This window comes from Dromaius novaehollandiae, chromosome 1, assembly GCF_036370855.1.
Source record: "Dromaius novaehollandiae isolate bDroNov1 chromosome 1, bDroNov1.hap1, whole genome shotgun sequence".
Classification (NCBI taxonomy): Eukaryota; Metazoa; Chordata; class Aves; order Casuariiformes; family Dromaiidae; genus Dromaius; species Dromaius novaehollandiae.
Window position 1 is genome coordinate 174,934,953 of NC_088098.1, and position 27,678 is coordinate 174,962,630.

The window sequence follows — 27,678 nt, forward strand, 5'->3', positions numbered from 1 at the left end:
AGTGTGAGCAGTGGGTTGCATAGTCCTGTTCACATGCTCCACGTACCTCTATTACAGCAGGAGTGGGATTTATCATGACACATGATACTTATACGTAATATTTAATTAATATTTTTACTAAAAAACCTATAATATCAATATTCAGTACTTTTTAACCTCCATTTTTGTAACAAGGTAGATAGAATTTAAGTGGCCAGATGTGAGACTTAAATGAGAAATAGATTCTGTGGCTGATGTTACAGCTAATACAAAATTCTTAGCTGATGGCTTTTCATCAGGCAGATGAGGAAGAGGTGAATTTGAAAACTGGAATTTCCAAATAAGATTTAAAGGTATAATTGAAGTGAATAGCTTCACTAAAGCAATATTCTTGAAAAACAGACCTAGACATATAAAGCTAGGTTTTGTATCTCCAACTTGCGATCCTGCATCAAACTCAACAGGATCACCAGGAAACCCAGATTTAACTCTCAAATTACTGGAGGAAAATGCTCCCTCTAAAAACGTGAAAATCACTGTGCTTCTCAGTTTAGAGAAGGTGAGCGATCTGTTCTCAGCATAGTGCTAATATTTGGAAATACTAAGTGCTCCCTGCTTTTCTCATTGCTTTATTCTTCCATATTATTTTAGGAGTCTTTCTTTTTCCTGTTTTTGGCCAAGGTGGTTGGCAGTACGAGGGAGTGCAATTCCCTTTTCTCCAAAATGAAGCTGAAGTAATCTAGATGGCTGGTGGCATGGGACGAGAGGCTGCAGCACAGGGTGGTGTTTTGGCAGCTGTGACCACCGTGGGTTGGCACCGGTCCTTGCTGCACCTGGGATCTAGGAACGGTTCCTCCATGTCGCATCAGCTTGGTCTGTATGTGCCAGTCCTCCTCTCTCTATCCCATATGGGGTCTGCACAGAAATAAAAACAGCAGCATGACTGAGAAGTCCTTCTCTGTTTTTCCCATGCGCACACACACCCTGAAACATATTTTTTTCACCTGTGCATGAGCGTCATGAGGTGCCTGGAGCAACTCCCCACACCTCAGGAGCTTTCACCCGCTGTCAGCAGCGAGTGCCGACAAATCTGCTGGAGTCTTTGTGGTGCACACGAGGTGCTGGGCCGAGTTTCCAGCCTGCAGAGTGAAATGTGTAGCTTGTCTACTTCAGGCAGTCACCTTTCATGATCATGGTTGTCTTTTCTGACCTTAAACTGAATGCCTCTCTGATTCCTTCACCTGCATCACACACTATTTTTATTTATCATAGTTTCCGTAATATCAGTCTGCTTTGCTGGGGTTTTTTTTTTTCTTTTCTGTGCCTCTTCCAAATGAACAATTGTGACAGCAATATGCTTGGATAATTTTTTCATTTTTACTGTATACTAGGGCCCCAAATGTTTTAAGAAATTATGGGTTCCTTTGATCTTTAAAGTTCTGCTATATTCCATCCCATTTAACAAAACAAAACAAAACAACATATGTGTGGGGTTGTGTTTTGCTAGATTTTTAACAGACTGATTTCTGCAGTAAAAGCTTCAGTGTATGCACTCTGGCTGCTCTTAATTACTATGTTGGCAGTATTAGTTGGTGCTTTACTTGGTGTCTGATACTATGTATAAAATTAGTAAACAAGCAGAGGTTGTAGTAGATTTAGGAGGGAAAATTATCCTCCCGTAGATAGGGGGGATTTTTTTTCAAGAAAAATACACTTAAAGAAATCCTGATGTGTTTTTCTACATGGCAGAATTCTGTGTAAAAAATCCTAAGAGGTGTTCTGCAGTCATTCATTTTATTGTGTTTTGCCAGTGTGTTTTACTGTGAGATCTTCATAGCTGCATCTTATATGGAGGCAAATAATTCTGGCTATTGCCAAAGGATTTAAGCTATCAAGCCAAACATCCTGTCAGTGAAGGTTTAGGAGATGGTGCTTTCAGTGAAGCAATAGAAATTCCAGAGATGAATAAACTGGATCACACGTCAGCAGAACTGGCTTTGGGAATAGGCTAGTATAAGTAGGAAACCTGTGGCATAGCAAGGAACTGCTGAATCCCAGACTGATCCTCTTGAGCACAAGTTTAGGACGCTTTGAAATTAAGAACAGTCTGTTCCAGGTGCTCAGTGTGTTGTCCTACCTTTGGGACTTGAAAACTACACTTGGCAAAATACTAATGAGCGTTCAGGGGCAACATGCATAAATTAGCAAGGTTAACAGCATGGTCCATTATTATCATGCATTATTCTACATAGAAATCTTTGATTCTCACCGTTGTAGGAGACTCAGCACAGAGGGATGCACCCACTTCAGAGACAGCAGCTAGACAGATAGGCTTCATTTCTTTGTACGTTTTTCTTTGTAATGCGCTTTAAAGTGCGTGAAAATGAATGATAGTGATGGTAATGTGAGAAATAAATATGCCAAATAATAGCATGGCCATAGAAATATGCTTTAACACTAAATAGGACAAATAGCGTCACGTGGATGAAAGAGGTCTGATATGCATTTCTGAGGCAGCATGTACAAGAAATCCAGCTGGTGAACAGCCTTTATTTCTGAACGTATGGGAACTGATTTCCTTCCTTCCCTGAGATATTTTCAAATTAAAGGAAAAAGTGTGCTAATCTGGAAATGGGGGCTGTTTAACCCCCCTGTGAAACAGTGTTCATTTAACTTCAATAGTTTATCAAAGACTATGAATTCTCTCTCTCTCTCTCTGTGTCTCTCTCTCTGTCTCTCTCTCTCTCCCCCCCCCCAATAACTTTGTTTCTAAACACTTATCTAAATAGTTCTTGTGGGATAAAGCTAAACAAAATTTCTTTCAGAGAGCCTCTAAACATGTAGTTTTGCCTGTTGCTAGCATTTAGGGAAGGGCTGGGTTGAATGTCTCTAAAATTACAAGGCTTGTTCAACTTTGTATATTTTTGTCTGTTTCTGAACAAAGCATTCAATGTCTGTTGGAAATAGCAGAATAAATTCCACCAAATAATTGAATAGTTGATGTCCCAAAGGGACACATACGCCCTTCAGCCAGTGGGAAAACAGTTCTTATCAGGAAAACACATTGTGTTATATTTAAAAAAATTGAAGAGGCAACTTCATTTAAATCTTACCCAGTTTAAATCCTGGCTTGAGAACTTTCTTATAAACTCACATAGAAAGTCGCAGTTAATATAACGAGCCAAGTCCTCAGTCAGATTTTGCCTTAGCAGGGTTGGAGCACACACAGGGGTAAATCTTGACCCGTCTCTTGACAGCAAGAAGGCACTGGGATTTTGTTCTTTACGTTTTTGAAGAATATTGCCATCCTAAAGGCTTCTACAGTTTTTCCTGATCAGAGCATAGCCACACTGATGGCCGAATAGCTGTCCAAGTGGAGGAGCACGACAGCAAGCCTGTGCAGCCGCTGCACAATGCAGCCACAGTCAGTGAAGCCACTTGGCTAATAGCCTGATGGCCACTCTTGAAAAAGCATCATGGTGTATTTATCATGAAGGGTAGAGACTTTGTACCTTTTGTTTGAGTGCAAATGAAGCAATTTCTAATGTGACTAAAAGATCTATTAAAGATGTACTTCCTTAGATTTCTTAGTACAAAACCTACCTTATGGCTGCCTGCTGTCCACCTGCAGAAATAATTTTGTTCTTAATCGAATCTTACCCCTCCCTTGAGCACTTGACATAGTAAAAGCAGTGCTGTTTTGGTATAGAGGCTTTAAGGGAACCAATTTGTACAAGCCACGTTCCTCCAGTTTCCTGACTGAGGGACTATTTGACTCATTGAAGACAATGGCAGTTTTGCCACTGCCTTACCTGAGGTCGGCATTCAGGCTGGGTATCTTTGGGACTGAATTCATGTGGTAAACAAGGAATTGGTGAAATTCACCTTTTTGGTATGTATGAGAAGTAGGTAACTGTGTTGTTGCTTAATTAGAAGTGGAAAGACTCTACTGTGAGTGCAGACAGCGTATTCACCGGACTGAGATCAGGATGATTTCAGTGACGGAGAGAAGAAAAGGAAGTAGCTATTCACATCCTCTAACCAGTCTGTGCAAGAGTAGTAAATAGACAAGGTAACTATTCCAGCCTGTGCACTGTAGTCATGGCTTCCTCTTTCCCAGAAATTATATGGGCTAGTGATTTCTACAACTTCAGGGATATTTTCTGTCCCAGTGTGCAGCTGAAGCCAGCAGGAATCTTTCAGATACTCACCAACAGAGTGAAACTGTGAATATGTAAATTCATATCAGTATGACACTGAGTGTCAAAACTGAGTGACAAAACCTGCTGGTGATTCTCTAGAGTGGCGGTTCCCCAGGGGGAGGTGGCCCAAGACTGATGAAGAGAGGAAGGAATATAAAGGGTGGGTGAAGGAAGGAAGTGGCAGTCCCAAGGAAAGGGGGCTGAGGAGCTAGACCCAGAGAAGCCCACAATATTGCTATTTTTTCAAGTCAGACTATATTATTAGTAGGTGTGGAAAACCAAAGATGCAGGGAAAGGTAGTGGGGTTTTTTTGCATTATGATAGTGTATTAAAACTCCAGTCATGGATTTGGACCCCATTGTTCTTATTTTGCTATGCAAACACAGGACAGCAAAAAAGGGTGCAGCAAGGAGCTTGTAATTTAAGTGAAGAGATACTTGATAGACATGCATCCTTTAAAGCCAAATGCAAGTTAGCATACTGAATATAAACACTAGCTCCTTGTATAACATAAATCTATCAGGATTCCTTATTGTTCTTAATGAATACATTGTAACACTATCTGTATAGTCTCTGGGATTTAATAACAATTTTGATTTATGGAATATTTTCTAATGTTGTTTTATAAAAACTTACTTTCAATAGGAAAGGGAGCTCAGGGAGGGAAAAAAAAGCAGATAGCTCAAACTTTATTCATTAGAAGAGAGTTTTAGAAAGAAGAACCGTAATCACTGAAGCATGATTTTGTGCTAAGTTTTTTGTCCCAAAATGAATTAAATCATTTAGTCCCTTTTTCTTATCCAGATCAAATAAATATGATAACTACTTTATTTCTGCAGTAGATTTATTCTTTGCAATATGTATTCTCAGAGGTGGTAGCACTGTAGAGGGCTGTGGAGCATATGAAATTATTTTTGAGATGACATATTCTGTTGGGCTTGGCAGGTTGTCTTTACATATATACACGTAGATACACTATTTAGTAGTTATCCAAATCTGTTTGATGACACAGAATATGGCAGATGACCACCCATAATTGCATTATACATTGGTATCCCCAGGGTAATCAAATATTTAACATATTGATAATAAGCCTTCTGAACAGGAAGAAAAGGTCACTCATATGAGCTCCAGTCCCGGTGGATGCAATGTCTTGATTTAATGTCACTAACCTGGCAAGACATTATGTGACAGTTTTGTCAGCTAAGGATGCACAAGAGAGAATTTGTAATCACCAGTAAGGTGATCAGTCCCACATTTGTTAGTCTAGCCAACGAGGGGAAGCTGTTCTGAAGTGAATGCACAGGCAAGAACTGAGTAGGTTGCCATTGTATAGACATTGGGCCTGACTACTGTGCTGCACAGATGCAAGAAATCAGAGTGAAAATACGTGCTGAAGGTAAGTGCAGTGAGCAGGATAGAGCATGCCGGGACCCCTATGCTAAGAAGTGTGGCATCTACACTGTTTCTCCAAGTAACCAGAACAAAGGTGAGAGAGGTGAACGTGTACATACTCATCCAATTTCTATGCTGGAAATTTCAGCTCAGCCCATACCACCAACAGAGTGCTCTTTATTTCCTTCTTTTAATTTCCTCTGCTGAGAATACCAGTATCACTGTAGCTTGTTTGTGTATGTGTTGCCAGAAAATCATGAAGGAGAAGCATGAGTGAGAAAGGAATAGGAAGGGTAAAAATCAGGACCTCATGCTCTCAGAGTTGAGTTTGAGGTGCTGAGTTATCCAGTTATCTGTTCTGTGTAGAAGGGAACAAAAAGGAAAGAACAAACTCAGCATTGATAGAGGCTCCCTCTGTAATGGATGTTAGGACTGCTAGTGCATAAGAGTGCCTGTGAATGAACCTGGCTTTCCTGCCGGCTCTGAAAGGAAGAGACAATATAGATGTTCTTTCTCTTCCAGACCAGGTTCAGCTCTCAGATGTATGTGAACTAGCATAGGTTAAACATGATTGGCATACAGTATTTTAGGAGCTATTCCTGTTTTCAGGAAGGCATACAATACTTTGTCTTCAGATCTAAAGAACAGACCTTTGCATATGCACTTTATTGCACGTGCAAGTTCATCAGGATATTTTCCTGCTGCTTGAGATTTCCTTATTTTCATGGATTTCCACTTCAACTCAGAAGAACATTTTGTCTAAAGCAAAGTAAGTTAATTAAAAAGAAAGAAATTCAAGCTTGCATTAGTTCATGGTCACTCTGTTATCTTTCACTATAATGTGTAGGTATATGAATTTGTAAATGTAAGCATTTATGTAGGAACTGTTTTGAAAACAGGAGTGTCGATTAGAAACTCTCTTTGGAAAGAATGAATCACAATGACTGTGGTTAAGCACTAGAACATGCTGCCCAGAGAGATGCAGTTTTTCTGTCTTTGAAGATTTTCAGGACAAGATCTAGCTCTGAAGTTAATGCTGTTTTGAGCAGCAGATTGGACTAGGTGACCTCAACAAGTGCCTTCAAACCGGAGTTTTTCTATATTCTATGTTTTCTGTTATTCTGTATTACACAGCAATGTGGCATGTTACAAAAGGCGGTGTTCATGTGAGTTTGATCTGACCTTTAGTATTCAGAGCAATCTTTGAACTCTGTTCAGCCGTTGTAAAAAGCTAGAATTCTAGATCATGCTGCCATGCATTTTGTGTAAGTTGAATGCATTAGAAAAAAATATGTTTAAAACAGATTTAAACAATTGTAGTGATTTATCATCTCAAAATCTATGAGGCCAAGTATCTTACCTGCTGAGAGTCCACCTATCCAAACCGTGGGGGAGGGAGGGAGCAATGAAGAAGTGTGATGTTTACGTTTAAAAGTACTGAAAGTATCTTGTCTATGTGTAAAACATTATAGCTTTATCAGCAAATATTTCTAAAACTTCTAGGAATAGAAACAAGCTCTGTATGTCCTAATGTCAGTTAGGAGAAATGTGACATTCTCCTTCGTTATGCAGCAGCCCAAGCCTGGTAATTCAGTAGAGTTGTCACTGTTCCAGGAGTTGCTAATGCCCATTCTTGGTTATGGCCAAATATAGTTTTGTTTTGTGGGAACAAGTTTGTCTCTGCTTAATGGCTGGCCAGATTCTGGTTCTTACAGTGGGATCTGTAGATGGTGCAAGTTGTCCTACTGGAGTGAACTTACTGTTTCCCAATATCAGGAATAAATGTTTAAATAATATAGGCAATGCTTAAGTGCAGGATAGTTAACTGATACAGTTCTTGTGCTCTTCTACACAATAAGTCTCTAGTGTAAAATTTTCTTAATTAATGATTAGTGTAAAATAGATGAAAGAGTTTTTATTTTACTGGCATATCAGAGTTCATTATAGGCTTGAATTATAGGCTTTCTCTGTCCTTTGGGGCAGCGTGCTTTGCAGTCCTGGTCCTACGGTCCTCAGATCTGGGGGACACCCTGGAGCATGCTGTAGATATTTTCTGGCCCAGCTTCCTTTGCTTGGAAACCAAGCACAGTGAAATGGGGTAAAAGAGGAGAACGTGGTGTGTGCTCAGATCTCACCCCAGCGTGGAGCTGGGATACACCCAAAGGAGAACACAGTTTTGGGAGCTGGAAAGCACTCCCACGTCCTGCGGCATAAACATAGCTAAGGAGAATCATCAAGCAACCGTCTTGTTCTCATGTCCCAGTTTAACACAGCTAGTAGCATAAATGATGGATAATTTTGATAAGACATGCCCGGTTCTGCTTGTTGATTGACACCAGTGCTTTTCTGAGCACCAAAAGCTCTTTCCCACTGCCAGGAGCTTGTTTTTCATTATAGTCACACATTCAGTTCCACTACTGCCAGAAAGATGTTGTAATGCATTTTGTTATTGCAAGGCAACTCAACAATCCAAGCAACTTTAGTTGGTCTCAGTAGGAATAAATATTGTGAATAAAGTCATGGTCACAGATATGTGGGGTGTTTTGTTTGCTGGCCACCCTGAATAAGAATGTGAGAATACAAGAGTGGCCATACGGAGCCAAACCCAAGGTGTCTCTTCCCCAGCACTCTGTCTCCAGCAGTGGCCATGGGCGGATACCTAGGAGAAAATATAAAAGGACAAACTCACTGTGCTTCTATTCCCATCTGCTCCTGTTCTAGTTTCCCACCATTTTCAGCTCAGAGGCCTTCTGAACCAAATGTATTCAAAACATTTCATATCTGTATATTGTTTACCCATGTAATTTTCCCATTTAATATGTGTACTGTTTGTACATAGAGCCAAATTTCTCCTTTCTTTCTTGACAAAATGTGTAATTTCCAATGTAAAATCACCTTAAAGTATACTAATTGAAGTAACTACTGCTAATAAAATGAGTAGTGCATATTTTCCTTTTATGATCATCTTAACTACTGCTTGATATGTTTTAATGTCTAACATTGCTAAGGCAGATGTTTGCTGTTCATGAAACATTAATTAGAATCTAAGAATTAGAGAGGAGAAAAAAATCATATGTATGTAAGCATGCGCATCTGTTTTCCTGTGAAAAGGACACATTAGAAACTCCGTATTAAAAAGAAAAGACAAAAAGTAAATATTCAAAGGGACTACTTCAACAGATCACACCCAAACCTATTATGCAAATTAAAGTAGCAAAACTACTACTTTTTATATAGTATGATTTTGTCATCTCGCTACTCCAGAAGTAGCTGATTTTTTTTAAATTGTAATGCAAATTAATGTGTACCAAATTTTTTCACAGTTTAATGCATGTGTAATTTCTAGAGCTATTTTCACCAATATACTGAGTGGGAACATAACATTGTAAGAGCTATCAGAAAAGGAAATTATGTTATGTGAAAAACTACTGGGAGGGGGGAGTGTTACTGGAAAAGAATGCATCTGAGAGTGAGAAACCTGGCAATGCATTTCAGTTTCCCTTTCCTCAAAAGGATGCTTGAGTACCCATATCTCATCTGTTATGTTTGAAACCTTAAGGTCTTAACAGAAAAAGGACACTTCGTCTTTAGAGAGGTTAGCTCCATGAATGAGCTGTGTGCTGCTGCGCGTGTATTCACTTGACTCATACATGTACCAGAGGCATCAAACAAATGTGTTAGGACCACTTTTTCCTCTACTTCTTTGGTGAAGAGCAGCTCTGTGAGTCTCTGCGTAGTCTTCACAGACTCACTTCACCTGAAGGAAGACAGAAAACTGTGATGGGTGAAAGCGTACAGCTTGACTGCTTGATTGATGTGCTCTGAGGGTGCAATTCCACCACTGCATCCAAAGGCCAGGATTTTCAAAAATAATGGAGAAAATTCCACTCTGAAGCCAATAGTCACCCACTTAAGAGCTCTGATTTCCATAAATATTAAGCAGCCCAGGATGCCTTTGAATTATGAGTGTATGGTAGAAATCCAAGGATTTTCAGCTGCTCATTACGGTACTGAAAGTAGGCATATTATATCTGAATTTTCTGCTTTTATTTCATTTGCATGCATTCTTAGTGAATGTGCCTGAAAGGCTGGCCCAGAAGGTATGCAGATTCTCATAAATTAATTGATTGACATTGCTAAATTTATATACTATTTATCTATTTAAATATTATATATTTAAATCTTTTTTTTCATTTTTGAAAAAGAAAAACTGTAAATATCTGGTTTTCCAAAATATTCATGAGGGTGAGATGTTAATGTCTGCCTATTGGTTTTATCCTCTATCACCAAAGCACATTATCACCTTCTAGGAATTTAACAGTTATAATCTCTCCCAATATTTTTTTTTATCTTATCTATTTTTATGTTTATCTTTGTGTATGTGATTTCTACATACACAAGAATCGTAAGAAGAGACTTTGTTGAGGAGAGGAAGTGGATTTTCCTGTTGCTCCTTGTGTGGATTGTATGTTTGCAATTTTCTCTGTACAAATTCTGATTTTCCACCTAAGTTATGACAGTCGTAATATAACAGCTAGTTGCCACTGAAAAGGCTGATGATGCTCCCCTCATCCATGGCCGTAGGCTCCCTTCCTCTCCCAGGTATCAGTGCAGGTGCTCACCTGACTCCATTATTTCGGGAGCTAAAGCAGCAAAAGAAGCAAGCCATTAGCGTATTTTGTAGAATTGATTTTTCGTCATCATAGGTCCCTGAGCTGGCTCGCTGCAGGATCAGACAAGTGCCAGAGCTGACATAAGAGAAAGCAACTGGAGCAGGACTGTCTTGTTATGTTAGCTTAACCGCATTGTCAAATCGCATCCCTCAGCAGCACCAAGCCTGAGAAAGAGAAGCACAGGAGGATGGTGAATTATGTTTTCCATACTTTGCGGGGCATGTTATGGCCTGCGGAGCTGATCATCCAGACTGAACGGCTGCTACGACGTGCCAGCCCCAGTCTGATTTTCCTTCTGGTGGAAACGAGAGCAGAGGAGACAGAGTCGATACATGCCTGGGTCTCTCCCCAAAATGAAGTTAGCATCTGTTTCAGCCGACGACGACCCAGAAGCCTTCTGGGCTGCTATTGTTAGCGTTAGCGAAGGGAAGTCTCTGATTTAGCTCTGAGGCCATCTGAGGGAGAAGGTGATACAGCCTCACAGCTAGCAAGGAGGGCTGTATGGCAGGACAGGGGGATTCGGGAGACAAACCTGGCTGTACCTGTCAGCCCTGAAGTCGAGGTTCTTCCCACGGGGTCTTTCATGGGGAGGGCCGGAGCTCACAGTGTCAGAAAGGCCAAGAAAAAGTAAAGGCTGCAGTCACAAGGACAGCTGTATTACATAAATGCAACACTTGGGCAGCATTTGTATTCCTGTAGCAAAGACCTGAAAACAATGGGGCATCAGCTTGCTGTGCATCACTTGCTCCGCAGCGGCAGTATCGGCAAGCTCTTGCCTTGCTTTCCGGGAATTGGGAAGCACCAGGAAGCTAATACTTAGTGGGAAAAGAGAAGTACTGTGTATTTGCCACAGGGGGAGAGCGCATGCGCAGGCTGTTCCTGTGGAGCAGCTGGTGTGCAGTAACTTGTCACCGTGCGACAAGTTGTGCGTCAGAGCACTGAATACGGTTCAAGGCTTTAATCCAGCCACCGCACTCTGTGGGCAGCTCTGCTCTGTGCATCATTCAGGACACATGGCATTGCTACAGAAGGACCCACGGCATCGCTGCAGAAGGACCCATGACATATGTTTTTAACAGACCATCACTGCATGGGTTAAGGGCAGGGGCCTTTCACAGTCTGGAGAAAAGACTGAAAGCAAAACACCCAGGAAGTCATAGGCAGTGTTAGTAGAAAGGAAAAATAATTTTGCATTGCCTGGCTTGTTCTAATCCCTGTTTTGTGTGCGGAGCAAATCACGTTCTGGAGAGCTTGAAGGCCATCTACTGGTGAAGTCCAGCTCTGTTTTTCAATTTGCAGACTTTTTTTGCATCAGAGAAAAGCACTTAGCCACGTGTGAGTTGTGGAGATGTATGTGTTCAGTTTTAGCTGGAAATATCACCAGCGACGTTTTGTAGATCACCCTAAATGCTCACAGCCAGACAATGTTTGATTTCATTCGTTCCACCCTATGGGCAATTACAACTATAGGTGTTGCTGGTGCTTACTGGAGAAGACAGGCCGTCTCCTAGGGTTTACGTTAGTGTAGTAGCTTCTACAGTAGTATAGAAACTGCAGTTTCTATAAATAATTAAATACAAATAAAAAAAGTCAAGCTGGCAAGTCAGAACCAGACTTTCTTCTTTGTTATTTTTAATCTATCAAATTTGATGGCTCGATAGTAATCTGATACATCCTGTAATTTCCCTGGGATGTGGTGTATGGTGTCAGTCCTATAGCTAAACCCCACCTTGAGCCTGAAAGGCTGCCTGAGTTCCTGGGCCTGGCAAGGGGAGCTGACAGCCCCTCCTCTGGGCAGCCCGACTGCTCCCGGCTATTGATTTTCTTCCAGGTCTTCACTCTGGGCAGTCTGGAAGGGACACTTAAAATCAAGAGAGGCAAGCTGCTACAATACGGTTAAAAAAAAAAATTATTTCATTTTACATGATTTTAAAAGCACATTGTAAACAGATAGAAACCCCTCTATAAAAATAAATACCTATGAATAGCCAGTCATTTCCATTCTTGAATACTTGGGCTTGTTTGTCGAATGGGATACCATACAGCAATGCTTTCTGGAGCTTTGCACTGAGCAGAGCCAACTGGCAGAACCCCTATGGCCCTTAAAAAGTACAAAACACCATTTAGAGGCCTTTATTTTTTTATGTCTCTCTGCGTGGTCGGTGAGGTTGTTTTGCAGAAATTGCCCAAGTAAGTGGAGTGTGTCCCTTTACTGCTACCTGACTGACGGAAAGAAGGGAGGCAAATGAATTAAATATTATTGTGAGAGGGACTTACCCCAGGAAGCTTAAAAATACATCTTTATGCTGTTTTTACACCTTTTTGTGGTGTCTCCATTTAGAAAGTCACATGGCTTGTGCAAGGCGAAAACAGAGCTCCTATTCTCAGGATTTGGCTCTTTTTCTGTCTGTAACATGTTTTCTGTCAGAATGGTGGGGTGCCTCATCTTCTCCAAAGCTACAGTGGCAGAGGAGGATCACCTTGGAGGTGTGCTCTTAGCTGTTATATATATGTGTCTCTTTTGCTGGTTAGTATGTTATTTAGTCTACACTGCTGAAATAGAAAGTATGAGGCTACATCTGCTTTTTCTAGCCTATGGTAGCCTTTCTCCTCCGTGCCCTGAACAAGCAATAACTGTGAAGCTTGCCATGGAAAATGGCAGTGCATGGTGCTTTCTGATGCTTATTGTGCTGTTTTCCTAGCTTGGAAGAGGTGGGCCTGACGCTCCGCCTTTTAGAAAGAGTGAGTAATCGGAGGGAGAAACAGCAGCATTGATTCCGTGCCACCTCATGGCACCACTTTATTCCACCCACTCCTGTGTAAATACGGGGGTAAGCACGGAGCAGGTCGTGGCAGTGAGGTAACTCTCCTGTATGTGACAAAGCTTTTTATGAGGCGCTGACTGTGTTCGAGGCTCTCTTCTCTCGATACTGGAAGTTGCAGCAGCCTTGTGAGCTCGATCCTCCTCCCATTTAAACAAGTTGTACTCTCCAGGATCTGAACGCCCTGTTACAAAATCGCCTTTTAAGACAGCTCATAAATCACATACAGAAAAAATGAAGCACAAATATTTATTTTTTAAGATAAAGATTTTCTGGTCTTGTGCACTGGCTTATGTACTTTCAGTGTTGAGCTTTAAGGTTTGATTTACGCGTTTGCTTTTTATTTTGGCTGGTGGGCTGTTTAAAAAAATCTGGAGTATGGAGACTTATCTCAGTGAATCATCTAAGCCAGGTCTTTTATTTGCCCTGAGATGCAGATGCTTAAACGCAATACCCAGGCCATTTCCATGACAGCAAAACATGTCTGTATTCCTGTCACGTAGTTAAAGTGTTGATTGTCTTGCTCACTTGGAGACTACTTTTAGTTAGTTAATGTTGATATTACGGCCTTCTGTCCATCCTTTCCTCTGTTGCAGAGATTCCCTGCCTGCCTGCTTACACGCATCATATTCTAAGCAAAAATAATTAATCTGAAAAATTTCTTAGCCTAAAGATGAAGTATAAATACATTTCAAGTGTTAAGGGAAAAAGAGGGCTGCCAGAAAGAGAGTATTCCAATATTCTTTTTATTTAATACTTAGGGTTTTTAAATTAGTATTGTATTATGAAAATATTTAAACAAAAAGAGAAATGGACTACCATTTGGACTACCATAAATTTAAGGCTTAAAGCTTTGTAATGTAGTAGATTGGAACACTAGCAAAGTCACATGTTAATGCTGTGAGAGTCTCTATGCAAAGCTCTAACCCAGTATAAACAGTCATCACCAAATTTCAGAAATCCCTAAAAATGAAGTTTATGCCAGAACAGCTATACTGTAACAACACTGGCTGTTGTAACAGAAGGTTGAATATTAGTGTTGACATAGGAACTTCTCAGCAGATACATCAACATCAATATTTCTTTCAAATGCCATTCTTAGTATTTAAGCTTCCTCAAAGGTATATGCTTATTTGTTATTGTGAGCAGATTCAGATTCCTGTTCTATAATTTATTTTCGTTTGACAGTCACAAATTATTTCAGGATCTGAGAACTTGCATCTAAAGAGTGTAAAAGAGCTGGCTGAGGAACCTCTAGATCATTTACCTTAGTGTCAATAAACCTGGGAATGCCATGGAAGTCCCAGAAAACTCGAGGAAGGCTAATGTTGCCCCAGTATTTAAAATAGCGGTAATGGGTGAACAGAGAAAACGTCATGCTGGTGTTTAACTATAGGTGAACATGACTGCTGTGCAATATAACCATAATGGAGCTGATAAGGACATCTATTAATAATGTTTTATAGCTGAATAATATAATTAATGGGCATCAATGAAGGCTTTTAAAAAATGGATCCTGGCGTACCAACTTGATAACATTTTATGACACAGCAAGTGTCATTTGCCAAGGCAAATGTATTGTTGTAGTAAACTTATTTAAAGCATTTGGCATGGTGTGCACTGTATTTGGAACTTGAACAATATAGCTTCAGCATTCCAGTTTTAATTGGTTAAAACTGGGATAACTGGTAGGTTCTAGGACATTTCTATTTGGACTACCTTCAGTGAGCATATGCATTTCCATAGTGATTTTTGCCTAACTCTGTGCTGTTAAACTTTCTTGTTAATCAGTGGCGTGGAAGGAAATAAAATTAAAAATAGTTTGTGGGTGATAGACTGAGAATTGTTCAATAAGGAAGTGCAAAGATCACTGAAGCAAGGGTGATCTGGATATCTTTGTAATCTGTATGCAAGCAAATGACGTGTTTGGTCAAATAGGGATATCCACAGTACAGATCTGGGTAATAGAAACATCTTTTAGTAAAAGGTTTCAAGATTAAACATATCAAAGAGAACTTAAGAAGTTGTGTATAAAGTTCTTCAGAAAAAAACAAGAGCTAGTGAACTTGAAGTTGGACACACAAAATAAAAATTAAGCTCAGATAAATTGAGGCTAGTTCATTTTCAGACCGATATTCCAAGGATCATGGTTATTTCTCTGACAATAAACACTTTTCAATCAAAACATGAATTATTTCATACTGCAAAATATACTGTATTCAAACAAGAACTATTTTAAAGAGGTGCTGTCATCTGTGATGTAGAAAAAGAAATATTTAAACAATCGTTAAGGTCCCTTCTGGCATAGTGATCTATTACAACTGATTTTGGGGGGCCCAAGACATATATCATGCTCTTGCTTCATTTTTTGCTTCTGTTCTGTTTTACAGTTCAATTTCACCATTCAGTATTGAGAGCACAAGGCGTCAGAGAAGGTCTGAGTCTCCAGACTCCAGGAAGCGGCGCATCCATCGGTGTGACTTTGAGGGATGCAACAAAGTATACACAAAAAGTTCTCACCTGAAGGCTCACCGAAGGACACACACAGGTAAGACTTCGCTGGCACTGTGTTCTAGGCTTAAAACAAGTAGGTTCCTTTATACCTAATTTGGGACATACTGAATTTGTCATCCATCTTATGCAAAGAGTCAAAGTTCTGTATATAACTCATGGAGAAGTCTGTGGGTGCATCTGTATCAGCATTTTCATGCAGATCAGGAGCATGCTTTTGAATTTAATTTCCCTGTCATCCCCACTTCCTATGCTTTGTTTCACAGCACAAGAGCAGTCTCAGAGAGTGCAAGCTGGTCTCCTTTCAGATGAAACTAAACAGAAAAGTGCCCTCTGAGGACACATCTAATGTGCTTCAACCACCAATGGGTAGTCAGTGCATGGGACTGACCAGAGCTAGTACAAAGAAAACCCCCAAGAACAGCATATAGTGTGGACATGGATCTTCAGCACCAACTACTGCACTTTACAGATCTGCTCATATTGAGCTACTACTTGCTTTTATAGACATAGCTTTTGAATGGTAGGTGCCTTCAGTTCAATCCAAGTCTAAACGTAGGAGGGCAGGATTTCTTTCTGGAGGCCTTCAGAGCCAACTACCACATACTGCAAAGGGAACTCAATCAGTTTATGAGGATGAAGAATACTAGATCCCTGTAATGGTGGTGCAAGAGAGGTACCTACATTAGATGAGCTGGATACCATTTAATGATGCTTAATGCTTAACACTTACTCGATACATGGTGTCTTGAATAACTTTATGGTCTGTTACTAGTCCATATGACAAGCATGTGAGGGTAGCTGAAGCAGTGATGTGTAAATGTTGTATTTTATTGTGGATAAACTCCGAAACAGCTGTTTGAAGTCACCAAGAACAAAAAAGAGGAGAAATTGATGGCTAAAAAGGCAGTAGACTGAGCACCGTGTTTCAGTGCTGTTCCTTGCTATGCTATTAAAATAAAATTTATTGATCTTTCCGCTTTTGTTGTACTTCAGCCTTTTTGTAACTCCTTGGGGAAAAGATGATGTTTGTCCAGCATGTAGCACAATGTTATTCTTTGTTGAGAACTGCTGGTGCTTTCTGTGGTGTGACATACTTGATGGCCCCTCTATTGCAAATGAGGCTGTGTCTCCATCACACTTTCCAATATGTCTTTTGGTTGTTAGGACTTTTGTTCAGAGGCATATGAACAAGACTCTGTCCTAATACCCCATACTAAACCAATTTCTGTAAGGTAGGAGTCCCTTCCTTAAACAGCAGAAATGTTCTGGTCTTCTAGGAATTTAGTTAGGTTTTGCTCCAGGTCAGTTATTCTGGTTTCTTCACATCTTCCCAGTACTGCTTGTGCCACCTGCTCTCTCTTATTATGTCTTATCTTAATGCTTTTTCCATTTTCCTTCCTTTTTTCCTTCTTCAACCTGGTCTTTTGTCCCTACCCCACCTATCTATTCCATATACCCTTACCCTTACCTCTCTTCCCTGCTATTCTTGTTTTCCTTCCTCTTCTATCCCAGTCTAATCCCTTTTTCTTCTCCTTGTCTTGCTTTCTAAATTGTTTCTTTATTCATTGCCTTTATCACCCTTTGAGCATTTTATGGGTGTAGCAGATTAGAAGGCAGAGAGCCAAGCAGAGGTGTGAAACCAGTAGACTTTTGGGGTTGGACATGGCTTGTACCACAGGGAAGTTAAGCTATTCTAGCCTGTAAAACTGGTGACCACCCCAAGAGGATAAGAAAACACAGTGGAAGAAATTGGATTACAAACTGTATGTGGAAAAACCTCAGAAGTGTCACAGCCATGTTAGCATTGAAATAAAAACCACTATTATCTGCCATGAGATTTTAAGTTTAATCTTACCAGACGCGGAGAATCACAGTTGTCATTGACTTCAATCAGTGACTTGTTGTGAGTCTATAATTCACTAGTGATCTCCTGGCAGGCCAGCTCTTGTGTGCAATGCATCCAGATCAGCGTTAGATAGTCTGCACCTCTGAAGTTCAGGCTGTGCACTTAGGGTGCTCAAAACTAGGCACCAAAGGCTTAAAATGGTGTCAGTAATTGCAGCTTGTACAGCTGCAGCTCTTCAGCAGTGTTAAGGGAGTTTCTGTAGCCGTGGTAATCATATGGTTCATCTCCACTAGCTTTGGTTCTCTGACAGCGAGATGTCTAGGCTAAGCTATCTGTCTGGGATCTCTCCTAGTCGGGCAAGAGGAATTGGCACCTCTAGGCACGTTATTCCGTCTCCAGATAGATGGGTGAATGAACTGGCATGTGAAGATGCTTCTCTTTCACCACTGAATAAAGAGGAAGCCTGGATACCTGCCTCTTAGCTGGGTGAAATTAATCCCCACCCCAAAAGCCTGCTGCCTAAAATATTTTGTAGTAATGTTGAATGTTGGTTTATTCCTTTAGGGGGAAAAGAAAACCTAACAGGAAAAATAGCACCAAGTTAGAAACCTTCATAAAATGCTCATCTGCTAACTGCTTTATATTGTTGTGGCTGCATGCCTGCTGCAATATAAGAAATTAGAAGTAGTCTTGAGAGAAGGTGAAAACTGAATTTATCGAGGAGATCCAATGAGAAAATCTATACTGTGCTGTTAAAATGAAACGTGTTTTACAGAACAGTTTTCAGGTCTTGGTAAATCACGTAGCACTGACAATAAATATACTGTATGTATTAATCTCTTCTTACTTTTTTTTAATCTTAACCTTTACTTTTGCTTCAGGCAAAACAAGTTAATTATTCACTTATGACCCACAGTAATTAGTGTGCAGTTTTGGATAAGTATAAATGAATTATGACAGCTATGCACGCAAGGGTGAGCAAGTTTGAATAGGAAACTTTCTGAGAAAAGATCACAGAAACTCAGCATTGCATAATCTGGATTTTTTTTAAGCATGCTGATCTTGCTAACAATTGTTTAGCTAAGCAGGATGTGTCTGAAAACTAGGGAGTTTTTTTCTGTATAATTTATATGCATAGCAAATAAAATATTCATAATCATTTGGGTACAGGAATAAAAGTAATAAGGCACTTTGACAGGTCAAACACATTGTTGGTTGGAAAGTATACTTCTTTTGAACTTAATTAACAAATGAAAACAAAATTTTGCAGACAGTAGCAGTAGCATTTAACTCTCTTTGTGTGACGCCTATGTTTTTTTTAGGTATGCCATCAGCCAGCTCCCAAATACTGCTCACCAGTGTCTTTAAAACTTAGTGTAAGGGTGTAGGCATTGTCCACTGGGGGGCATGCTTGAACTACGTATCGTTTCAGTAACTAGAAAAATGGTAAATGAACACTCTAATAGAGCCTCCCATAAATCACAAGCGCTTGCTATTTAATTACTCTTTCTACTATCCCGTTTTTGTAGTTGTTTTGCCAGATTGTCAAATATAAATATCAGGAGGTATCGGGTGCGATGGAGAGCCTTCAGGGCTCGCAGTCAGTCTTGCAACTCAGGTTTATCAACTCTTTCCGCAAGGAGAAATTATGAGAAGTTGGCTCGCCTGAGTTGTGTTGAGTTAGTTTCGGCTTAGTGAACATCAAGAAAATTACTAGTGTGTGACTTTTCAAATGAGCAATCTTTAAAAGTCAGAAAACAAAGAGTCCTAAGTTGTATTCCTTGTCTATGTCTGGCTGCATTGTGCTCTACGTACGTACTTGGGCTGTCCCGGGGAGGGTAATAGTTGAGAATTTTAATTCCTGTTCACTGAGAAGCATGCACCCACGGATCCCCGGTGTGACTGACATTCTTCACTTTGCTTCTGTTTTACATATTTTTAAGACCGATAGGGAAACAAGCATAGCGTTATTGTGTGATACATAATTGTCATTTCACATCCTTCAGGCAGTATTAAAGTTGCCAGCGAAGCTTCCACTAGGGCAACTGAGCATTTCAAACTAAGTAATTTTGGTTCGTTCCATGGTGTTCTTTTTTCCATCAAAATTTCATTCTAAAACTATTTAAATTTATCTTAATGAATTGCTGTTTCATTTCCTACTATCCCTTGTTTGTGCAAGATCTACAGGCCCTCTCTCTTTTATACAGAGAGATGATGAAAATCTGATATATCTTATGTAAATTCAAGAGGCAAATCATGCTTTCTGTTGAGAGGCTGACATGGGTTATAAAAACTAGACTTTAATAACTGATCTGTGAAGGTGGTGAAACTGAAAATATTTGGCCTATAAAACTGTAAAACTGGTAGTAAATGTCAAACATTTCATTGTTTGGCAAAAACCAGGTATTTTCACACCATGTATTTGAGGGCAGTGCCTCTTGACCTCCCTAGCTGGCTGGACATTTCGGAAATGTCAATGAAAAAGCTGCAAAACAATCAAAAATGTTTTGCAATTTACCTGCAGAATTTCATTTTACTCATCATTATTTTTTCAGTCAGCTGGGAAGCTAATGAATGATGAGCAGGACAAAGCTGTACAGTTAGGCCATTAATCTGATGAAATGCAAGGCAGTAAAGTCACAGATGGAGTAATACATTTCATATGTATATTAATATAGCCTCAATCACTATAATACTTGTGGATGAAGGGGGTGTATGGAAAGATTGATGGGACAGGAGAGCCTGTTTTAGGCAGAGAGGAGAGGGAAAAGAAGAACGAATACCCAGGACCCTTTGGACTAGTTGCCATAACAGTGCAAAGGAGGTGTTAGAACATGTAAATACCTTTTGCATAGATGACAGTGATCACATGAAAAACACACATTTCATTCACAGTAATTTCAGTTCTCTTTTTACCAAAAGAATTGAATGATGAAAAATATGAATAGCATAAGATTTAGTTCTCTACAAGTTCTGGCTGCCTACAGAGATGGTGCAAGAAGCCCCTCTGTGCCCTGCTGACTTTGGGGAATGTCCCAGCATGTGCGTTTGGTGCACTGGTAGGTTCTTCCACCCACTACTGGACAAACTGTCCCACTAGTCTACAAAGTGACTAAAAGCTACTTTCATTTTTGATCCAGAGGCTGCTTAAACTAGAAATTCTAGTGCCCAATATTCTCTTTTAATCCAAATCACAGGTCTGTTTGTACCCAGGCTAACCTTTGCATGTCACGTCCCAGTTTTCATAGGCATCACCTATTTCCTTTCAAATAGGGAGAGCATGTAAATTTGAGGTATATTATGTAAATTGAAGAGGCAAATTATACTGTCTGTGTTAGGGAGCCTGATAAAGGACACAGAGACTTAAAGCCTGTATATAGGATATTACATGTGGAAGAAATTTAAACTATTCCCGTTTTTCTAAGTATGCAAAATTCACTGTGTGGTGTGAATGTGCCACAGTCAAGGTGGTGCCTAGCATGGTGAGGATGACCTGAGAAATCTAACCCACTAACTACATCGTCATTAAAAGGGAAATTTGATTTGTGTTGGATTTCACATCTAAAGTTGCTCACAGCTAAATCCATTTCTAGCTTATTGTGGCTACCCTTTTAGCATATAGAAAAGCTCAAGGAGTTTAAAACATTGTGTGAATCATTCTGAAGAAGTTAATAAAGAAATAATATGCCTGCTTTAAGATTATGTGGGCCATAACTTTAGAATGTCGGATCAGGAGAGATTGCTCTTTCTCTTGGGTCTATCAGATTTTCTTTAAAGCTAATACGGTAGAAGTAATCACCATCTTGTATCTCTGTGTGACCCTATTTCAGTCATAGTTACTAATTTCTAGAGGAACATGGCACAGTTGCTTCCTGGAGTCAACAGCAGCAAAAGTCTGGGACGTTCTGCTAGTCTTGTAGTGGGAATTGATTTATTCTGTGAGTCTGGGATGTCACATAGCCACAACTGTGGTTTTGCTCCTGCCACCAAGGGGTGAAGGAGGGTGAAGACTGTATCTAGAAGACCTACTGTGAGGTTCAGAAACAGGGCTGTGACTGCTGCTTTCCCTTGATGAGCCCCAAACAGCACTAAGTCCAAATCACTCTTCTCAGTGCTGATGCCATAGAAGTTGTGGCAGCTTATAGCCCCCAGGCCAAACAGATTTTGTAGCATTTGGGGCTTTGTCCTTGATCATTGCCTGTATCATTCCTAAGATAGGAGAGCAAATACCTTTGCCGCAGATGTAATGAAGCCTATTTGTCAGTGTCAGGGGGTCTTCACCAGCGCTGTGTGGAGGCACTAAACATCTCAGAAATGTGGTTTTGTACCTGAGAAAATGACAGTATTTCCTCTCAGAGAAGTTCCTTTTTAGCTGGGTTGAGATACCACCCTAAAAGAGAGGGCTGATGAGTACATGGGTGTTTTATTTAGTCTGTGCTTTTTCAAACATTGCATTCCTCTCACTCACTGTTGCTCCATATATTACTATTTTATTATGAAAGGGTCCCTGTCATTAGTCTTTGTTCACATTTTCCTTTCAGCATTTTCAGAGCAGGCTGAAGGAGTACAAGGCACCAAAAAAGTTATTTTTGCTCTGTAGGTTTTAAAAGTCCATTCATTACCTGCTGTTTTCTTAAAGTCTGTTTAATGCCTTTTAGTAGCTATATGTTCCAGAGAGATATTTACTAGTTTGTAATCCCTTCTTTAAACAAATATTAGGAGGAAACAACATTTTCTAAGTAATCCTCTTGGCTTTAACCTGAATTCTGTAGATTTTTTCCTACTTTAAATTTAACACCTCTTTGTCACCTGCCCTCCAGACTCTCTCTTCAAAAGCCTAGCTTTTCTTTCTCATGTCCTATATGCCTCATAGAGCCTTATCCCAGAGCTCTTCCTCCTGCACATAAATCTGTCGAGTGAAAAAAGCTGTACCAGCAGGTTTACATGCTGTTCCAGAACCTGGGAATTCGAGTAAACAAAGCCACTTTAAAAATTAATTTGCTTTAAGTAAAATAGGAGGTTCTATTTGTATTGGGTGATACTTTTATTTTTTAAGAAATGCCTTCTTTCAATGTTTAAAATCTACTGCCAGTTGCAAAAAAACAGCAGAGCTTTCCAATGTGGAAACCAGTATATTTCATGGAAGTCTTCACTTGTAGTTTTTCTGCTCTTTCTCCATGCTACTTTAGTTTAGAAGATAGACAAATTATTTAATAAACAGGGCTCCTAAAGCCTCAGCCCATTCCCATTGACATTACTGGGTTCAGCATCTCAAGGACAGAACTTACACTGCATTTAAAATAGGATATCTGCTGGTAGAGTATGTGGCAGGCTATGAAGGCAGACTTGCCAATGCCACCACATCCTAGTAAGGTGATCTACAAAAATGTTAAGGTCTGCTAGCTGCCTGGCTGTGGTGAGATATTTTTCTGAGTCCAGTTACTCATGGGCAGGTGTCCATACCACAAGAAGCTTGTACATCCAGTTCTCATCCAATAGCCACTATGTGGAAAGTTAAACGATTTCATTTCTGACGCATTTTGCGAGCTCTGAATTCACCTTATACCCAGGGAATCGCTTCTCTGCATTGTAGGTCTGTTGCTGTGCCGATATGGAAGAGTGCCTACGTGGTTTATTCCAACATGGGAAAGCAAGTCAAATTGTGTCTGTGATTGCTTTCAGTCTCTAGGTTATGAAAAATATTTGCAACAGTGCCCCTTGACTTTGTAAATATGGGGTGCATATGTGTTTTGTCTGTGTGTGGCACGAGGGAATAATGATGATTTCATTATGCAGAATAAAATCTTCTCTAAGTAAATCATTCAGTACTTAATACTCTACCTCCAAAGAACTGCAGTTCATCTAAGGTCTCAGGCATTATTGTGGTCTACCATTTGTAGCCCTGCAGTGGCATGAAAGCAAGTAAGACCTCTCTGCTCCCATTCCCTTCAAAATCCTTTCCCAGATGTTGCACCCAGACTTAAAGGAGTAAGCAAGCATTACAGGCTTTCCAAGGACATTCATTCTTGCAGCCAGCTGAGGTGCAGAAAGACTGGGATATCAGCTTGCTCCTTTAATGTCCAATACTGATGATACCACCTGCCTTTCCTGAAGTGCTCCTGGAATTGCTCGTGCCCGTATTATCCTTGTCAGGGCAGACTGTCCATCAGGAACAGAGTTTGCTGAGAGTAGAGCATGCTGAAAACTGCAAATAAGTTTCACAAAAGCCTTTCTTTTAATGATCTATTCATGTTTTTTTTTCCTGTTTTCTTTTTTTAATGACTAATACAAGGAAAAAGAGGCAAAAGCTGAAAGCTAGTGTTTTTGGTCTTCATTTTTTATAGATAAGTAGGTTAAAAAATTGGGGAAATTTTACAAGACATCTTCTCATTTCCTGTCAAAGGAAAAAATCAGATGACTCTTACGGAACTAGTGAATATTTTCTGCACTTCAATATTTTCTCCACATAGGATCAGAAATTTTGTAGTATCTTGGTCACATTAATGATCTTTTCTGAGTGTCTTTTTCCTCATCATATGTATTTTTGTCAGTTAATAGTTTTCTTTACTATCTCATATATTTATTCTGCACTTTAGGATGGTAACAATTGGCATCTATTCACTTGAGGAGTTTAGTGGCATTCACAACTCATTTACTCGAATACTAGGTTTTCTGAGGGAGGTGGTTATCTTGCAGCTCTGTTTCTGTGTGCTGCACACCAGGATCCTGGCCTCTGCCTGAGCCTGAGTTCTCGCACGGTGTAAACAGCAAATAATCAGTTGTGTTAAACTGAGTGAGATGAAGCTCATCCCGTGGAGCCTTTTCTTTGTTTGTTTGGAGCGGTCATTTTGGTTTTTTTAGAAATAGTGGAAGGTTAAACTGAGAAACATACATTGTTCTTATTGAACATGGAGCAATTCCTAGAGCATTCAGGAGTAGTGACGGTAGCAGAATCGAACGCACAGTTATTGCAAATGGAAAGAAATCTATCACTTGACTGGCATCTTCCTTGCAGTTATGGACCACAATAGAGGAAAGGTATTTTATTCAGGAGAAGCCAGGCCAGCAGCACCCAAGATAAAGAGAGTTAGTGTGCAGGCCTGTTACCACCTCCATGCAGTTGGCTGCTGATATAAGTGCGGATCTGTTGCATTGCCTTTCCCAAAATCCTTTGAGAGTGAAGGTTGCCATAAAAAGAGTGATCTCTGCCTTCCCCATGGGACTGGACCTTTGATAGTCCCATACATTTCCTGTGCAGAAGGGGAGGAGGAGGTTTCTATGCCCTCTTTCACTATGTGTGTGTGTGTGTGTGTGTGTGTGTATGTATATATATTATATATATTATATATATATATATATAAAAATATATTATATATAGTATATATTATAAGATATATTTTACATTATATATGTATACATATATATCTACATATGTATTATGTATTATATATTATATATTTGTACATATATATCTACATATATATACATGTACACACGTAAATAATACATGTGCACGTGTGTGTGTATATATATCGATAAAGTGTGTATATAGATACAGATACAAGGACGATGCCGTGCAACAAAAAAGATCAGGAAGGCCATTAATACAGTATTTGTCATCTACTGTCAACATTCTCTTGTGGGAACAGATTTGGGGGTTTGGTCTGGCTCTTTGATTCAGGTGCACAGGAAAAGGCCTTTTACATTTCCAGAAATTTATTTTTATTGTTATTATGGGAGTTAATGTTTATCATTCACATCAGCAATGACAAAACCTTGTCCCAGAATATCAATTCGTTCATGTCTTGTGTAGTACTAGGTGTGTCACATCAGGGGACAAAGTTGCTATGCAGAAGCCTAAAAAGTGAAAATGTGGAAGTGAAGTTTCTTGTATTTCCTCTGTGTTTCTTTTCTGTGTGACAGATAGGGCTGAGACTAATGTGATGAATTTGTCTTCTTAAATTATGGAGAGCTGAATTCTTGTGAGTCTGGTCACAAAGGTTTTTTTTTTACTGGGATTTGTATGAAAATAGTGGTACACTGAGGCTGTTACATGCATAGAGGGTAGTGTGCAACAATATACAAAAGCCAGAAGTAAGAGAAGGAAATAGGTAAGGGTCCTGAACTAGCACTGGTCATGCACAAAAGGTGACATACAGGCTAGGATGACAAACAAGACCCAAAATTAGCAGCACAGCGCAATGAAAAGTTAGTTATGTGTTACAATACAGAAAAATGACTTGGACCTGAATTATCAGAAGCAGAGCATACACATAGGTTTGTATAGTATGACAACGTTCTGTCTGTTCTTTCAGAGTGGAGGTTGTCACTAAATTTTTGAATTCAGGAAATTGTTTTGTTCCCAGTTTTCACATGAGGAAGATTTGTCCCTGTGCTTTGCCTAAATCAAAGTAAGAACAGGGAATAAAAAAACTGAATTTCAAGACATGTGTCAGTCAGCACAGTATGTTCCTCTTCTGCTCATAGAAATTATTTTCCCAGACTTGCTCAACTGATACGAAACGTCAGCCTTTTCCCAGAAAGGTCTTTTATTTGCATATTTAACAACACTGAAACATAAAAGTCAAATTCATTACGTTCACCAAAGAGATACAGTGAATCAGTAAGAGAAACAGAGATCCAAATCACCTTTTTGAAAAATTTGCTAGACATCTGAACATTTGAATTGGACTTCTAATCAAAATGCTGCAATAATATTTCAATCTTTTAAAGGGATACAACTGAGATTAGTGTTTTAATTTCAGAAAGTAAGATGCTTCTAATATTTGAGTCATAATGTTGCTTTTCACTTTCTCTGCAGTTTTGAGGTCGCTTATGTTCGCTGGGTTGGTTTCCCTACCTGCAAAATAGACATGATGATGTTTGTTACGTGGTGCTATTATGAAGGCAGACTATTATAAAGCATTAATATTTTTAAAATAGTTTTATAAAGCACTTTGAAGATGGAAAGTGCTTTATAAGTGCTCTTACGTTTTTTCATTACAAAATTATACTAATAAAAAAATCACACAAAACATAACGGTTGTCATTTCCCTTTTCCCTGTGTCTAAAAGCTAAGCTGCCTTCTTCATCTGGGAGTGCCTTCATTATAACATGACGTTTTTGCTGTAAAAATATTCTTTTGCTGTCCAAAACAGGATATTTTTAGTAGAAATGCAGGATATAATTATCCATCTTTCAGGATTGTCAGTTTATGATTTGCACTCCCAGAGTCATATCAGTATGGGAGCAGTGTGGTTGCCCTATATGTTTCAGAATGATTCTGGTATTTGTGAGGGAGCTGAAACCAGCTGACGCAAATACTACACGTTACGCATTTTGCGTAATATCCTGTAGCAGAAACTTCCAAAGTAGCGGAATAACTGAGGTGTTCCTAACCTTGCAGAGCTGTAGACCTGTTGGCTTCAACTAGAGTATTTAACATCATCAAACATAGGCAGAGGCATGTTTGTTGTATATTTTGTTTTCCTTCCACTTGTTATGGGCTAAATCCTTAGGACCACACACTGTTCTTATGTGGGGAATACACTGAGTAAGGAGGTATAAAGATGTTGCTGTAGATAGCAAGGCTGGGCAGGTACCAGCTGTTAAACTCTGCAAGCTTAACTCAAGCCAGTTGTACTTCATGAGCAGAGTGAGGAACAGCTTCTCTCCTTTGCTCCCACTCTTCCAATTTGGAAACACTATGGAAAATCTGTAAAGCAAGATTCATTTCCAAGTGCTTTTCCTTAACTTTTTTTTTTCCATATCAAAAACAGAGTTTATCATTTGGCCCTTTCACAGAAAAATGAAAGCTTAAATGCAGAAAAATCTGATTAGCTGGTGAAGCCTGTACCCTGAGTATTGCCATATGTGTATTTTCTAGTTGACTCTTACCTGGATTAAAAATGTTATCAGTGATGAATACCATTGCAGAAAGGAGCTACAGAGAAGTGATGAAGTAATTGCTAATCAGGGTGAGAGTTACATCTAGAAAAATTGGATAGATGGGAATCTTTGAAGAGGACACAGATAAGAAGGGACGTCACACTCATGTGTAATAACAGAGAGAGACAAGTTTATGCCAGAGGAAGAAATATGTTTAAAACTTGATCACAGGGATATTTTCTATCCTGGCAGTAGTCTGAGTTACCTTACCTCATTGCTGCTCAATGACATGGTTGTCAAGAGCTTGGTAGGCTGATGAATAAATGAAACTTGAATAATACACAAATGAAAGGAATTGT

General features: G+C 39.6%; 1 protein-coding gene across 7 annotated transcripts in view; it reads left to right on the forward strand.

The window, feature by feature from the left end:
• Positions 1-27,678, forward strand: part of KLF12 (KLF transcription factor 12) — a 261,300-nt gene that overhangs the window by 219,776 nt on the left and 13,846 nt on the right. For 6 of the 7 annotated variants that reach the window (XM_064504759.1, XM_064504758.1, XM_026120828.2 and 3 more), the window contains one exon: positions 15,462-15,619. In XM_064504759.1, coding sequence (XP_064360829.1) covers positions 15,462-15,619 — 158 coding nt within the window. Of the gene's footprint in view, positions 1-15,461; positions 15,620-15,848; positions 16,532-27,678 lie in introns of those variants that run through there. The other variant, XM_064504763.1, reaches the window with a different exon arrangement.